General features: G+C 38.3%; 1 protein-coding gene across 1 annotated transcript in view; it reads right to left on the reverse strand.

The window, feature by feature from the left end:
• ANO4 (anoctamin 4) overlaps nucleotides 1-16,440 on the reverse strand; it is a 117,224-nt gene that overhangs the window by 15,451 nt on the left and 85,333 nt on the right. The window contains exons 15-20 of the mRNA XM_041474407.1: nucleotides 15,630-15,712; nucleotides 10,229-10,369; nucleotides 8,020-8,184; nucleotides 4,454-4,490; nucleotides 1,953-2,064; nucleotides 873-930 (exon numbers count right to left, since the gene is read on the reverse strand). Coding sequence (XP_041330341.1) covers nucleotides 873-930; nucleotides 1,953-2,064; nucleotides 4,454-4,490; nucleotides 8,020-8,184; nucleotides 10,229-10,369; nucleotides 15,630-15,712 — 596 coding nt within the window. The remainder of the gene's footprint in view (nucleotides 1-872; nucleotides 931-1,952; nucleotides 2,065-4,453; nucleotides 4,491-8,019; nucleotides 8,185-10,228; nucleotides 10,370-15,629; nucleotides 15,713-16,440) is intronic.

Genomic DNA, 16,440 nt, shown 5'->3' on the forward strand with positions numbered 1-16,440 from the left:
AATCCTTTTGTTTGTTTTGCTAATATTTGAATGGCCTTTATTAACCATTAAAATATTTATGTATCCAGATGTGTTTGAAAATTCAAGCTGGCAGGCATTTTCCACTTACCATTTGTCATTTATCTGCAAACTTGTTTCAATTATTCATCTGTGAAGCAGGAAAGAAACCACGGGATTTCAGTGTGCACATAGCAGCACTGGAAAGTAAATGACTGGTCCAGAAACTGCTGCTGTTCACCTCCTATAATTCTCAAATGGGCTTTGAATTCTGAATATATTCATTAAAAAAATAAATAAAATTGAATTGGTCCTTGAGTAATTTGCAAAGCCAAACTCTCATTGCTTTTCATATTAATTTGATTTTATAGACATGAGACATTATGCCAGTAGCTTGTTTGGGAAGTTTTTCAGTTGTTTTGGTCAAATTTCACATACATTTTATGTGTCTGGATTTTTAATTTGTTACTTTATTATTTTAGCTCTCTGGTCTGCAAGGCTAGAAAAGCTGAGAAGAAAGGACTTTTTTTGAAGCAAAAAGTTGTCAGATTCATGTTTGATTTTGATTCATTCCAAGGATAAAATATTTCCAGTGTGAGGAATCTTTAAACCATCTGATACCACTGTTTGAATGTGACGCAAACACTAGAGCTGCTAGCATTGAAAAGGAAATACATATATACATATATATATATATATCTCAATATGTAGATGCTTTTATAGCAGATGGTAGTGTCAATAGTGGGGATTAGACAGCAACTGAAGACCCAATAACACACTCAGAACTGCCTAGGCAGATTTACGTGTCTGCCTCTGCTTGCATCCATGGCATTGTGGGCAGCAGCTAAATCAGCGTGCAGTTATGGGACACTCACCTCTTCCAGCCTCCACCGGTTTATCAGCCTTAAGTAGGCACCAGGGTGTCCTGTAAATCTTTAACACAGGAATATAGATCAACCGTGTTGTGTAAGCAGTCTGTTCACAGCAGTACAAGAAAGCTCACGCTCTTATTTTAATCTGGTATTATCTTAATGTGATGGTATAACTATAAAAGATGTTATGCTGCAAAAAGTTTTATGGGTATTCCTGGAATAATCCTCATGAAGGACTACAGATATTTTTACTTCAGTTTTATTTCAATACCAATACTCTGCTGTTGGATATTCAACATAGGCAGAGCAGAGGGAAAATCTGACTGAAAATACTCATGTCTGTTTGGAAAATGGCTCTCAACTGTCAGTCCATTTCCTTACAACACAAAACGCTCTGTGATGTCTGCCTTCCTGTGAAATCAGTGAAAATTTTAGTTTTCAGTAAAAATCATAATTTTCTAACTATTCTCCCGTGTTTTCCCCCAAAGTTTTTCCCACATGTAAATAATCCATACTAATGGATTCTTCTACTCACTAAAAAGGTCTTTTTTTAGGAGACTGACAGAAAGAGATATACAAATAATATATATTTAGATAGATACATAAATACACAAAAATACATGCATATAAAATATAAAATAAAAATATAATATCTATAATAAATATATATGTGGAATCCCCCCAAATGATAGCTCATAACTCACTCTTAACAATTCAGATCATGTAATCAGAGCAGGTCCCTTCCAATTGAACTATCCTATCCTATCCTATCCTATCCTACATTTATCTGTACAAATAACACACATAAAACCAGAGTGAAATGACCTGTATGTACAATATTGTGAGATGCATCTGTTTCCAATAGTGAAATTGTTAAGTTAATATTGAGACCATGTGGTGATAGGAAATGAAAACTGCATCTGTTTCTGGGCTTTTGAAAGGAGTATAAAACTGCAATCTGTTCTGCTGGAATTTGCATTTTGATATGTGTGATAATATGGTCCATTTTGTTTCATTACAAACAATTTTATTTCTTCTCTCTACTTCATTTTGCACATATGAGTGTGCAGACATCAATCCTACCTTCCAAGGAAGAATGCTATATAAAAGGTAGAGCTGTTCAGATTGACAAACTGAAAAAGAAACATTTTCAGAGTGAAGCTGTTCTCCCACTCCGATTCGGTACGAGGCTGCTCTGTGAAGAAAATGACCAGAGTTTCAGAGGCTTATTCAGAATATCAATTTCCCTTGGCACAAAGGCTGCACACACCTGTAAGAGCTGGCAATATATTTTTAAATTAGCCTGCTGTTTTCAAAATATAACCCGGCAGAGGAAATTGTTTCCAGAAGCAGCACTCAGCAAGTGATCTTGTAGAGACATAGAAATCTATTCTGGTGCCTGCATACATATGTATGTTCCCCTGAGACTGTAACAAAGTGGTCGAGGTAATGTGTATATTAAACATCCCACCTGTATTTAAGTGGTCTTTACAGGGTTGGGGTTTTGTTTCCTTTTCTGTATGCTACCACAATGACATTGCCACTCCACCAAAGCTATTTAAATGCCTTTTTTTTAGAGATGTCACACTGAACTGAAGAAAATCCTCCTGGTAATTCTGTTTCATGGATTTGCTCACATATATCAGTGGAGTGCCACTGCATGACTCTCCTTCCTTGTCCCAGGGATCTTGTCACAGAAATCCAAGAACAAATATTTCTCAGTGGATGGGCTAAGGCAAACAGGGAAGAGGAACACATATTCTTGCCTTTGGGTACTGTTCCCTTATTCTCCATCTCAAGAAATACCAAGACAGAAGTTAACAAAACAATGTCCATGCCAACACACCGGTTCCATATTCTGGAACTACTTTCCAGCTGTCAGGAACTTGTTGTTAGCTGACCATTGCTGTGAACGGGAGTAATCAGAGAAGTGGAGTTGCTAATGGTGATTCTGAGTATCATAATGATAGTAATCACATACTGCTTCCAAAACAGCCTCCAGTAAAGTACTAGAAGTAAAAAAAAAAGCAATAAACTTGATTCTCTTTACTTAGAGCTGCCCTTTCATTGGGCATAGATGCCACTCTGCAGAAAGGACAAGTCTGACTATAACAAGACTGCTGCAGCTGAAGCTTTGCTCACATGCCCATCAAAGACAATGGTGATGCTCCGGAGGAGCACAGATGTGAGTTCTGAAAAAGGTCTTGTAAAAGATGAAGAAGGACATCCTCAGTGTCCTCAGTGTTGTTTTGCTGCGAGTCCTTCTTTGAGCTTCTTACACTGATGAAGATAATACGGATCAAATCAGTTCTTTAGGCCACCAGAATAAAAATTACAAAACCGTCTGAACAGGATTGGAAAAACTTGATCTGCTGAATTTTCATACAAGTGCTTTCTGCAAAAAGCAGACCTACCCTGATGACAACCTAACAGAAAGTAATCAAGCTTCAAGGTCTCTAGAATGTATCTTACTGTCTGTCCCCAGGCTGTCAGGACATAGCTTGTACAATTCACAAACTTGAAAGTCGTATTTCTCAACTGTAGCTAGCAGGTATCTTCTCCATGGATACAGGATAGCAAAAATATTTTAAAATTACAGCATACAAATGAGGACTCTCAGTTTACTAAGAAACAAAATAGTAAAATTCTATTGTACACAGATATGTTTTGAACACTTTACCAATGACTTCTGGGATGTAGAAAAGCCCTGCGAATAGCCAAAGTCAGTTGTTTCCTTTGAGCATCAAAGCATCAAAATCTGCCTATCTGGTCCAAAATAATTTACTGAGCATCATCAATGTACACAGGTTTCCAGGAGCTCAAAATAACCTCAAACCACTGGTATATATTCAATAATATGGTTTGCTTAATAAGCCTTCAGCCAGAGTTTCATTTCAGGCTTCTTGACACTAAGGAGCCCTTGCCAATGGCCACCAACTACTGCAATCTTCCAAATATATCAGGATCTCCACAGATCCTGTCTCAGCCATGGATATATGAATCACAGCCTGTTGCTACCCCATTGACAGTGGATGCTCTCCTTAGAAAACAGGTTTCCTTGCTCTAGCATAAAGTCTGCCTTTGCAAGTGAGCAGAAAAGATCACTGAAATTTAGATCATCATATAGTTCAGGTGTAGGTAGAGTTGATGATTCACCTAGTCATTTTTCCTCCTTACTGCCCTTCTTAAAGGCAAATATTTGATAGGCAATCAGCACCTTAGTTTCAAGTTATTGATTTGTTTTCCAGAAGCGACTCCCCTTTTCCATGTTTACAGACTCTGGAGGTTGTGAGTGCTAAGTCTGTCTGAAAACTCATGCCTTTTCCTCCAAGGTAAAAATTTTACATGTACTTTTAGTAAACAATTTATTTACATTGTTAGATGGTAGAGGGTTGAAACAAGAACAAAGGTGGATTATTGTTGCCACCACTTTCTTATTAGAAACTTAAGAAAAACATTAATTCCTATAGATTGCAAATTAGTTAAGATTTTTCATATTTATGCAAACATTTTGAATTTTATCATGGTGTATGGACCAATAAATCATTACAATATTATTCGATTTTATATTTAACATTACTTACCTAAATTTGTCAGGAAAAGAGCAACTTTTTCATACAGCTGTAACAGAGAACAAACAGCCTCTTAGTTACATGGCCAGCTCAAAAATGTAGAACTGCTTTCTAGGGAGAGAACATGTGAAATCTGACACGCAGATGATTTCTGTGATGTTCTAAAACTACATAATAATACAGCAGTGATATAATCAAACAATGAAAAGTAAAGTTTTTATATCTAATGCTCATGTATGATATATGGAGAAGAAATGCTGTCATTGTCCCTATTTTATATACAGAGTGAAAAAGGATGAGAGAACTTTTCCAAAAAGAAAAGCAGAAACAACAGCATGACTGAGATTTTTTTGTTTTAGTTACTTATGGAACATTCACCTCACAAGGAAAAAAATCACCCTAGAAGAGCATGCTATGGTATGTTGGATATGATGGTTATTTGGGGCTTTTTGGTTTTGCTTGGCACTTTGGTGCTGAGAGAAAAGACACAGGGGGGACAGGGTTACTTCAGAGAAAATCTCCAGTAATCCCCACCACCAGACACTTCTTACTCTGAGCCAGTGCCATTTTTCTAAATCCTAGGTGGTACTTTCCTCACTTTCAGGTACCATGCTCTCAAACTCTCCAGGAGACTCCAAACTTTGTTAAGATGACAAAACTAACTTGGAGGGTTTTCACAATCAGTATGTGCAAAGGAGTTTTGAACCTATTACCTACATCACCAACACCATCAGTATGAGAGTAAAGTAATACAATGATTTCCATTTGCTTTAAATTAGTCTGGAGCCTGTTCCTGCAAATTGCTAAATGCCCTTAACTCTCACTGATGCCTGCAGAAATACAATGCTCTCATATTTCAGGCTCAAGTATTTACTTACTCCTACAGTGCATATCAGCAAAGTTTATTTTTATTAGCAGTTATCCTTAGAATCTCTTGCTTAAATTGAGTTATGTATTGTTTACAGATCAAACTGCCTGCTTAAGAGCTGAAGTCATCCTGAAATCTCTCATCCATGTTAACAACCACTTCATGCTTAGAATAGCTTTCCACTGCCTTTGGAGTAAATGGTTTTGTTTCAAGTAATGAAAAAGGTAGTTTCTTCTGGGTTTAAAAGCATCTCTTAAGGGCAACTGTAAATGTGCTAAATGTCTGGGTCATTTATATTCTGATCCCACCAGGGAGTGTGGTTTTTTACAAATGTTCACTGCTCTACAGAAGGGTTTATTAAAATTTCAATTTGTTGCTATTCCATTTGGAACAGTAAGACTGTGTTAGAGATTCTGTTAGCAATGTTTGGATCTAATTGTCTGCTACTGTCGTTTATCACTACTACACTCAAGGGGCCCTGTTTGGGATCATATTCTGTTCACTGTTCTTATTTTCCAAGGGCAATATTACTGGAATTAACAGTTTTACATAACCTAGGTAAAGCTAGTGATTGTTTCCAGGTCAGGCTGCTAGATTATCTGGGAGACATTATTCTTGAGGGTCATTTTGTTTTGTTGTGTGCTCAGAACGTCTGGTCTGGAATTTACTTGTGGTCTAGACCTTTCCCCTGATGCTTTGAGAGGCTGTCAACTTGTATCAGAATCACTGCTGGTTTTCAAGGCTTCTAGCAGTGAATTCTCTACTGCTATGCACACCTTGGTCCATTCTGCTTTTATTACTGTATCTTTTCTTGCTCTTCTGACACTTTTCTTGAGTCACAGTTCATGCAGGATTCTACTACCTGAATTGCTTCTGGGGATTTTTCTTCTCCCAAAAGAAATCCCACGATTGCCCTTCAGTAAACTACATTAATCCATCATGGGAAGCAAGGGATTATGCTCCTAAAACCTTCCTTTGAAAAACTCCTGCAGTTTCATATTTGTGGATCTTTTTCTTCCATGAGCTATATCCAGATCTAAGGTTGTGGTGTTTTTTGAATGGTGATGAGTATGAGGCTAGAGAAACCCATATTTGCAGTGCTCCATTTATGTGATAATTTTAAGAAATAAAACAAAGTTTCTCAAAAGGCACCTTCAAGCAATCTTCCATTATTTAAAATAAAAATCTCAGAGCTGTTAAATGCTTTGGGAATGAAAAAATTTCATTTGTGTAGTGTTTCTTTTTTGCCGCTTCACTGCATATACAATGACTTACACTGAGAGCTTGAAAATGGATGTTGCACTGGCATATATATATAAAAATTTTTTTCTTTTATGCTTATTGTGTGCTCTAGGTAGAATAAAAAAATCCCTAAAACCTAGAGAAAAAACCCAATAAAATAAAAATAGCATAAAAAAGAGAGCTCTCAGTACAATCTCAGACAGAAAACCAGCTTCCTCCTTTCTGTCCTTTCTCAGCCTATAGTCCCACCTAAGGGAAAACATAGGAAAAACAACAGTTCTGGATAGACTGTCTTAGTCACTAATCCAGTCTTGCCTTCTTCCTTCTTCAAAGGAAGAAGCAAAGTCCTGCAGCAAAGACTCTTGGAATTTCCTGCCATATAAAAAAAGACCCATCAAAAAGAATTTTTAGGTTATGGAAATGCTTGGATATTGCATAGGAAAGAAAGAAGTCTCTAAGACAGCCTTGGAAATGAGCAGACCTGAAATAACATCTCATCTTTTCCCTAGGAAGTAAATCAGCATATCTCCTGGAGTGAAGCCTAACAAGCTGTTTGCAGAAGATGCTTGCTATTGTGTAGGCAGAGATACACTCCGGCTCCAGTGCCTGTCTGGTTTGTAGCTAAACCCTCCTTCCCCTAAAAGGCATTTTTATAATGTCAGTTGACTAAACCTGACAGTGAAAGGCCATACACATCTTGCCAAGAGCAGCAAAGAGCAGACACATTGCTATCAGAGCAATATACAGGAGTATCACCATCTCAGTGGAAGGAGGGAACTCATTCCCCATCTACTCTCTTACTGGGACTGTTGCCACATAGAAATTCCATTTTTGTCTTTGTCCCAAGTCTGGTTCCAAACCAGCCACAACAACACCTGCCATCAGGCAGCCCCACTGCAGTGCACCCAGGCCATGTCTCTGGTGCATGCTGCAAAGGCTTTGGGCAGCTCTGGAACAAATCACATCTGCTCAAGCCTTGTGAAGCTTTCAGCTGAAGAGAGTTCTGCTTATGGACATTGTGTCTGTATTTGCATATCCTCACTGGAAAACTACCATGACAGCTGAAATTGGAATTACTGAAAATAGTGTAAATAAGAATTTAGCTTTGTCACTATATTTTAAAAAAAACCAACAAAACACAATTAAAAAGAAGAGTATTAATGAAGTGTACTGAAAACTGCATACATATTAAAGGGAAAGAAGTGGGAGAGGATAAAGCAGGGGTATTATCATGTCTCCCTAAAATATTTTCGGAATATTCAAACATACTTTACATAATATTTTGGGTTTGGAATTGCACTTTATATAAATAGTGAATGATGTCCATAAACAATAATTTCATGTGTGGCTTAGCAAGATACTCCACTCCTGCTCAAAAAGGGAATGAAAGTATTTGGTTGCCTGCTGACTGAGATACCTACTACTCTGGTGTTTTAGGTATAACTTTGGATATGCTACTTTTACTCACCACATTCAGTAGCATGATGATGCAAAAGTTGATGCACACTGCAGTCCCTGTAGTTGCAACCTGAGAGTTATTCCTGATTAAAGCCCACTTAAAGGCAGCAAAAGTGCTGACAGTCACAACACGGTAAATAACAATGCCAAAAACAGCAGCAATCACCACACAGATCTAAAGGAAAAAAAAATGAGAGAGAAGAACCTGAAAACTTCCAGTGCAACAGGAGTTACTTTCTCCCTGAAACTCTCAAAATTAAATGAAATTAAAGACTTTAAAAGTGCATTCTTTTTGATTCCAGAGGAAGGTTTCAACATGATGATTTTTCTTCTTGTTAAGTTCTTTTTATTTCTCAAAATGAAAAAAAATCACCGAAAAAATAATTTTTAGTTTTAAACATTTTCTTGAAAATGTTCTCTTTCTTAGCATTCTTTCTCTTCCTTAGCATTAATGTGGGAAACAGTATTGCCAGCTCTGGGAATTAGAAATTTTCCTTATCGGCACATGATGTGCAAAGGCCAGTCTCAAACTGCTGTTGCAGCTTGATGGTATCATACTTGGGATGGATTTTGTGATCTGATGGACTTCACACTTCACACACAAATGTCTCCATTTGTAAACACTGCCTCAAAAACAGCCCTGCCAAGCCATTCTAGCCATCTGTTTCTTCCTACAGTTCTGGAAAGTTTCTTTCTAGAGAAGGTAACCAGTTCAATTGCCTTTGTGATTTCTTCTCTGATGAAACTTTCAGCAAATGTGACAGTTAGAGTGAGAAAGCCACAGCTGAGCCAGGCTGCTTAGTCATTTAATGTTCCTCATGTAACAGCTGAGCTGTATTATTTACTATAATGTGAGAGTCTATGCTGAGAACTGCTCTAACTTGAAGTTTGGTAAGTGTATATCTCCTGTTATAGGTGTAATTAAATATATTCTTATCTAAATTGTCAAAAAAAGTGTTGCTTTCTAACTTGCTGGAAGCCCATGCTATGGCAACAATAAAAATAACTTCAGCGAAAATAATTTTTGTCCTGTTTTAAGGGCTGTTATGAGGACAATAATTTGTGGTACATGCAATTTAGAGAAAGACTACTCTCTCTGGCACTTTGAGCAAGATCTATCACTAGTCTAAGAAGATTGATGACTAAGCTTGCATAAGGTAAAATACTGCTATCCTTCAAGAAAAAAACATGAGGAAAATACACAAAACATCAGAGTTGTAGCATCAATTCTGAGCAGAGACTGCAGTCTCGAGTACATGTCCTCAAGGGCTGAGTCAGGGTGTCCATCCACCTGATGTACCAGAGCATAGTTCATCTCAATAATGCTCTTGCCTTTCTTGACCTAGATTGTTTTGGACAATTTTGGAGCCATCAGTTTCTTACTGTCCTCTGCCCTGTTGCTGGGTTAGCTCACCTACCTGGCTCTCCACAGCTCCTGAGGCTGTACACATCTATCATTTTCTTGTCTCCTGAAAAACCCCCAGTAAGTTCCGTGGCAGTCTGTTGATTCCAGACCAGCACTGTGTTTTCAAGACCAGCACTACCACACCTGTTGTCATGTGAATAACAGCCCACATCTGCTTCACTGAAATTAGAGGATGGGCGTGTTTCTGCAGAAGTGCATGCAGCTCTCTGTTAGGAGAGATTTTGCTGCTCCTTTTAGTTTTGCATAACTAAAGGGATAAATGCATCATTTTAGCAAAGGAACATTGGTTTCTCCATTTTGACTGCACTAGGAATATGAAGTCTCTTTCCTCATCTCCTCAATACACTGAGAAACTAGATTTTATTAACATCACTAAGCACTCTAGCCATCCTATTTATGTTCTCTGGGAAGTTTACAAAGAACAACTGCTTCTCCTATGGTAACTTTCCAGATCGCTCTGCACTGTCTACGCAGGCAAGGCTACCAGCGAGCTAATTCAGCCTGCTGGAATTGGTGCCTGAATGTGATAGTGTCACTATTCCGGCATGTGTCATTACATACAGTGTCACAGGTGTAGCCTTGAAGGAAGGAATTAGCTATCTGTGAGACACACTGAAGAGTGAACCAGTGTAGGACTTGACAGAAACTCAAGTGATTTGCTATGTAGATTTTCAACATGCATAGAGCTTATTCCACTTTCAAGCAGTCATATCCAATATTTACCTACTCTAGTAGCAGAGATAATGACATTTTTTTTCATTTTCAACTGGTAAATAAATAAAAGTTCTCAAACCATAAAAAATATTCCAGATGCAGAAACGATGAGTCTGCTGCATTTATCTGCAAATGCTTGATAAGGCTCTGGCTTCCCGGATATGGGGTTCATTCGTTCTTTCTTGGAGTATTTGGCTTCAAACTGCGGACGTATTTCCTCCTAAAGAGCAGACAGATAATGTTCACATACAGCACAGCTAGGAAAAGCTCTGTAGGAAACTTCAGATCTTTTATCAGATCACTGTTCTGGGGAATATCTTTGAATTCAGCAGCTGGCACAGCTACTGTAAAAGCTGAGCTGGGAAATCAGGTCTCTGTCATGAGAACTAGAATAAATCACTGTACCCATAAAAGTAAGTACTGAAAGTATTTAGCAAAATCTCCAATTAGCTATTCCTCTAAATAATGCTCTTTCAAAACTATGTGGCTGCAAGACAAATCGTTTTAAGATTGATACCACAGAATTTTTCAGTCTGACATTATCCTACTGATACTGGAAATTCACAACTAAGAAAAAAAAAAAAAAACAACCCAACAACCAAACCTCCTTTTCCCAAGCCTAATTGCTGATTGTTAGGCATTTGGTTACGCTTCCATTACCAACAAAACTTCTCAGCATTTGAAGAAGAATCCATGCCATGTAGTGCTGCTCAATTACTTCTTAACTTGGACAATAGTATTAGCAGGAACAACTTTCAGCAGCAGAAATGTCAAAGCCTGCTTTGCCATCAAAAACCCTCTTGTGAAATGAAACCTGGGGATTACCTGGGGAGAGCTTTGCTATAAACAGATATCTGTTTATATCATTGCCAGAAGACAGGATCACCCCTGGTGCAGGTGACACTTGCAGCAGTGCTACCCCTCTGCCCTAACATCACCAAGAGCCACGTGTCCTGTGCCGCCTCGTTCCAGTCTGGCATCCAGGACACTGTCAGAGGTGAGATAAAACACCAGGCTGAGCAGATGGACTCTCACAAATGCTGGCAGATATTAGAGCACTGTTTGTAGTACTCTACTCTATACTGGAGAGCTGCTCCCTGGTACAAGGGAGCAGACAAGAACCAGCTTACGAATTTCAGTCACTTCCAGCCCTGTATACATGCATGTAACTGAACTCTGACTGACTGAAATGCCCAAACCTTAAATGACTGCACTGAAATAGGTGAATGTTAACTGCTCACACAAGTCTTCAGAATGTGAATAAAGGTGAGATATCCTAAAATCATACATCCCTTTTTAAAAATTGCCCGCAGAGGAAGGGGGGAAGAAGTCATGTCTCATTCTCCTCCTTCCAAGTTTTGAAGATGCTTTCTCAACACAGTTAATTTCCAAATTCAGGCAGCAACCTGGTAACAAGTTATAAAAACAAATGAAGAGGCATGTATGCCTAGCTGCAATGCCTCTGTAACTAATTATATGCTTGAGGGAACCAGCCCTACCTCAGCTATACAAAAAGGCTAAGCATGTTTCTGTGGAGGCAGAGTAATACCTTGTTCTTATTATATTTTGCTCAAGCTGTTCCTGCCATATCACAGCTGAAGGACGCTGAGCAGACCATAATCTGGCAGAAGGAACAATGTAAGTAGTATTCCTGTGTGCCCAGGGGCATGAAAAACAACAGAGTGTGATAGCACTGAAGCAGGGTTCCTGAGAATTTTACCCTGTAGATTGCACAAGGGCTCTGCCAGCTGGCTTGTCATAGACAAGAAACCTTTACTTCTCTGCACCCCTCTCTGACACAAGGTTTGATTATTTTTTACAGTCTGCAGTGTGGGGAAGTTCTTATCATACCCATGTCCTATAATCTCCAGCTGATGCAAGCAATGCAAATGCTATTTTTAGACATTCTCAAAAAAAAAAAAAAAAAAAATTGGAAATCTGGCATGAAACTTTGTACCTGTTTAATGATACTCAGCATGCCTGGGCAAGTAAACAGTACTGTGTCTGGCTGAGGTTAATGATACAAAGAAGGTGACACTGAAGAAACAGAAAAAGTATGCTACAACAGCAGCCAGATTTCGTCTTGGAGTGTCAGGAACTGCATTCAGTTGGTTTCTTATGGCATGTCCACACAAGAGGCCGTTGCTCTCCATGTCTCCCACCTTGCACCTGGTTTGCAAGAACAGGAAATCCAGATATGTAGGGTTGAAGGAGCCAAGACACTCTCAGCTCATATCCCCAGACTGAGAGGCCTGAACATTGCAGGGGTTGTTGTATTCCTTTCTAGATGAGAATCTAAAGTGGTGAGGAATTCACGTTGCATATCTGAACAAGTGCAATTCTCCTTTCCATCGTCTTCATTGTTTCATTTATTCGTCTCTTCATTTAGAACAGGAGGGTGGTAACAAAGAGATAGGAAGCCTTATAAATGGTGCTTTTTCAGTGTATTGTTGCTAGGAATTAATACATTTCCCTTTGTAAGAAAATATTATTTTTCAATTTGACAATGGAAATTAAAGGAAGCAAAGGCTAGACACACATTGTTAGTAAAATAACAATCTTCATTATCAAAAGCTTGAGATTGAAAATGTTAATTAGAACTCTTTAATTGATGTCTTTAAAGTAACGAATAAAAGGAGTCAGCTGATTTTTTCTAGTGATAACTGAATGGAAAGCAGAGAAGAAATTTAATTAGCAGTGATTTTACTAGAAAGTAGCACTTTTAGGAGAAAATTTTTCACCTTCTGGAGTCAAAATTCTCATTGAATTCTCACTGACATACAACTTCTCAATGAAACTCCACAGGATGAATCTTTTCCAATCTACATAAAACAGACTGTTCTCCTTCCTTCCCATTTCTCATACAAGGATAATTCCAACTTTTTTCATAAAAGAAACCCTATTGATTTCTGGAATATGAAATATGGAGTAATGTGAATTGCCTTAGACTAGGTATTTGTGCTCTAGAAGAGCTACTCTAAATTTCTTTGCGAAATATCTCCTTTTTCCCCCAAGAATTTTCTAATCCTTCAACAGGTACATTATTGAAATAGTCCCATCCTTCCTAATCCAAGCATATTGTCCTTTATAGCCCAGATGTAGAAAAAGAATGTGTAGGTTGAAAATTTGAGTCTTGATCACTGGTACAAGTATAGCATCCCCAGAAGTAAGTCTGCAAAGCGAAGAGGTGGGCTTTGAACCACAGAGCAGGGAAATGATCTCCACACTTTTTCTCCACACTTCCATCTGGAGCACCTGCTTCCAAACTGTGTCTTTCTCAGGGGGAGAGTGCAGTTCCAATGGAAAAGTGCAGCACTGGATACTCAAGCAGAGGAGGCAGTGCCCATTGGGCTGACCCCGAAGCTGGGACTTGCTTAGGTGTGGGCACTGGAGGCTGTAGCATCTTCTAAAAAGATACCTCTGGGAGGCAATCAGCACCTACTCTTTGGATGCCATGGCAAACAAAGGAGGAAGTGATGCCTCAAATGCCAATGAGGTACTGATGTTCTAATTACTGGACACAAAAATCTTTGAGAAGCAGCCTGCTGAGTTCCTATGAGCATCTTTAACCTCTAATTTGAGAAAGGTACAATCTGGCACACTGCTTCTGAAAAAACTTCTACCTCCTGCTGTAGAGATGTATAAGATTCCCTCTAGAACTGAAAGGAGGTGCACTGAATAGCTGTGGAACAGGTACAATCACCACTACTCCTGACGGGGGTCTTGTTGACACAGCTTACTGGAAAATCTCTGGTGTGAGAATAAAAGACCAGCTGACATCAACAGGGAGCAAGTATCCTCTGAAAATTACCAACATGCAAACATCATCCTGCAGGCCAAACTGAAATAATCTGCAAGGGGAATATAAATATGTCTTATTAAAAAAAGAAAAAAGGGGGAAAAAAAAAAAAGAAGAGGAAAAGAAAAAAAGTGAAGTGTCACATAAGGACAACCTTACCAGGAAATTCAATATTTGTAAATGAAATGATCATAGAAGATTCAGGTGGATGGCTTTATAAATCAGCATAATCCCAAATCCAGGTAGGTTAAATGGTGAAAGATGAAGATATATAACATCCCAAACTATAAACATCTGCAAGACCAGGCTTCCTGGGAAAAACATAAAGAGGGTCTCACACTGTATTTTGTTTGTATTTTGTTTGTTTAATGGCTCCTTCTCATTCCAAGGACACAGAGAAAGCTATAATTGTCACTTGGAAATTGCAATTTGGTGCAGCTTTTTCTTAGCTGTCAGCATCAGCAGCAGTGGATTTTTTTGCAACTAGCCATGAGAAGACATGATCCCTGCAGGCCAATCCTGACCACATGTGAACCTCAGGCAGGATGGTCTCAATCCCTTTGTGACTTGCTAGCATTGGCAAGAGCAGCCTGCTAATCTCAGAAGAGTTGAATCAGTATTAGAGTATTTCCTATAAATAGGAAGATAGTCCTGGAGTATCACCCAGAACTGACTGCATATGTGCACAGATAACAATGTTCCTGTTGTTATAAAGAAATCAATTTCCAGTTGCCTAAGTTATTTCATGTTACATTCTTGGGTTATTTTCTTCTATTTAAAAGAAAATCCTACCAGCAATTCCACCATTTCATGGCCTCACTGAGCTACTTTGCCTCATACAGACAAAAATCCCATTATTAAGAAGTCTATTTCTCTGCTGGCAAGATTGATAAAAAAGAAAATCTCCCAAATCTTCCATCAAAGTAGCAATGTAGAGGTTCACCTCCACTGAGACCACTACAGCAGCCTTTTACCATCACTCCAAGAGCTTCTGTAGACTAAGGAAAGCAGATTTATAAATACCTATATGTCCAAATCCCACTGGAGTAGCACTTTTTCTTCAACACTCACTGAATCTTGCTTTTCTCCCGCATAACAGAACCTTCTAGTTCTATTTAGACCTGAGTTCTCAGTCCCAAGAGCATGTGGTTTCTTTCTGGTGACCACCAGAGAGGAAAAGATTAAGGCTATTTTCTGAAGTTTAGTCTTCCCTAAGGGGATTTCTTGTTTCAACACAGAATGAATTAAGTCCTCTCTCCCTCTCAGATAACCAGCACCTGCAGGTTCAGAAGCTGGTACAAGCCTCAAAAGGTCTTTCCTTCCATCGACACTCTCAGTGACAAACTAAAAGAACAGATAAAAGCTCATTTGCCAAGATTCATGGTACCCTGGGCTGTCAAGAATTTCCAGGTTTCAAAATAAAAATGTATTTCTCCAGTAGTGCATTTCTTCCCTGAAATCTCTCAAATTAATTTAGATTTACAAAACTGAAAAAAGAGGACAGTTTGGCCTGGAGAAAGTTTCTTTACATTCCAGATGAAACATCTGAAGAGAAAAATCCTTATTTCAAAGTTTATAAAGATTTAAAGAATGAACCTAAAATAAATGCAAAATAAAACCATACATTTTCAACCAAATAATTCTGTATTAAAGACTAAGGGGTACATGTTTTTATACAAACCTCTTCTTCTTCCCAGTCTATCAAGTCCCAATCATAAGCAATTACTGCTCGCCTTCTTTTCCAAAACTCCAGAAAAACAGTGGCTAGAGAAAGTAGGGAAAAAGATGCAAAATTGTTTTTAAGTCAAGAAAATGTTAATGACTATCACAGAACTGTTGAATGAAGCTGTTACATTATTTTAATTTCTTTGCATAAATGGGTTTCTTTGAACAGCAAATCATGCTGATGATCAAAACTGCTTTCAAAAAGCATTGCTTTCTAAGGATTAGTTTGCTTGCTTCAAGTATGATTGAAGCTTTAGAGATTTCATTTCGTGCTAAATGAGAATGTTTAATTTCTAACCAACCAAGGGACTGCTCTCAAAGAATAAAATCGTTCCTGTGAGTCATCACTGCTAGATAAAGCAGATTTTTGATGAAGCTAAAGGTTTCTTGGGGCCATTGCACATAATGGAGTAACTTTCTTTCTTTGAAGATCATTTACATTACCCAGAAACCAGAACCCAGAGGAAGCACAGTCCAGTGCATTTGAAAATCTCTAGAGTACTACTGGGGAAATAGGAACTTCTGGTTTACACCTTTTTAATTCAACCTTTTTTTTTACAGTACATGAGTTTGTATATGGGGTGTGGTGTTTATGTCTGATAATTAAACATTGTGAGCTACAGCCCTTATTGATAGAGTTCAAGATGGAGTAACAGACCTGCACATGACAGCTGTGCAAAGATGACTGGGAGTAAAATTAGAAAAAGCTGGGAGGTTGTATTCAGATTCTGAACAGAAGTTCTAACAGTATGCAAATTATAGGGTAA

The sequence above is a fragment of the Pyrgilauda ruficollis genome, unplaced genomic scaffold, assembly GCF_017590135.1.
Source record: "Pyrgilauda ruficollis isolate IOZ18807 unplaced genomic scaffold, ASM1759013v1 scaffold32, whole genome shotgun sequence".
Lineage (NCBI taxonomy): Eukaryota > Metazoa > Chordata > Aves > Passeriformes > Passeridae > Pyrgilauda > Pyrgilauda ruficollis.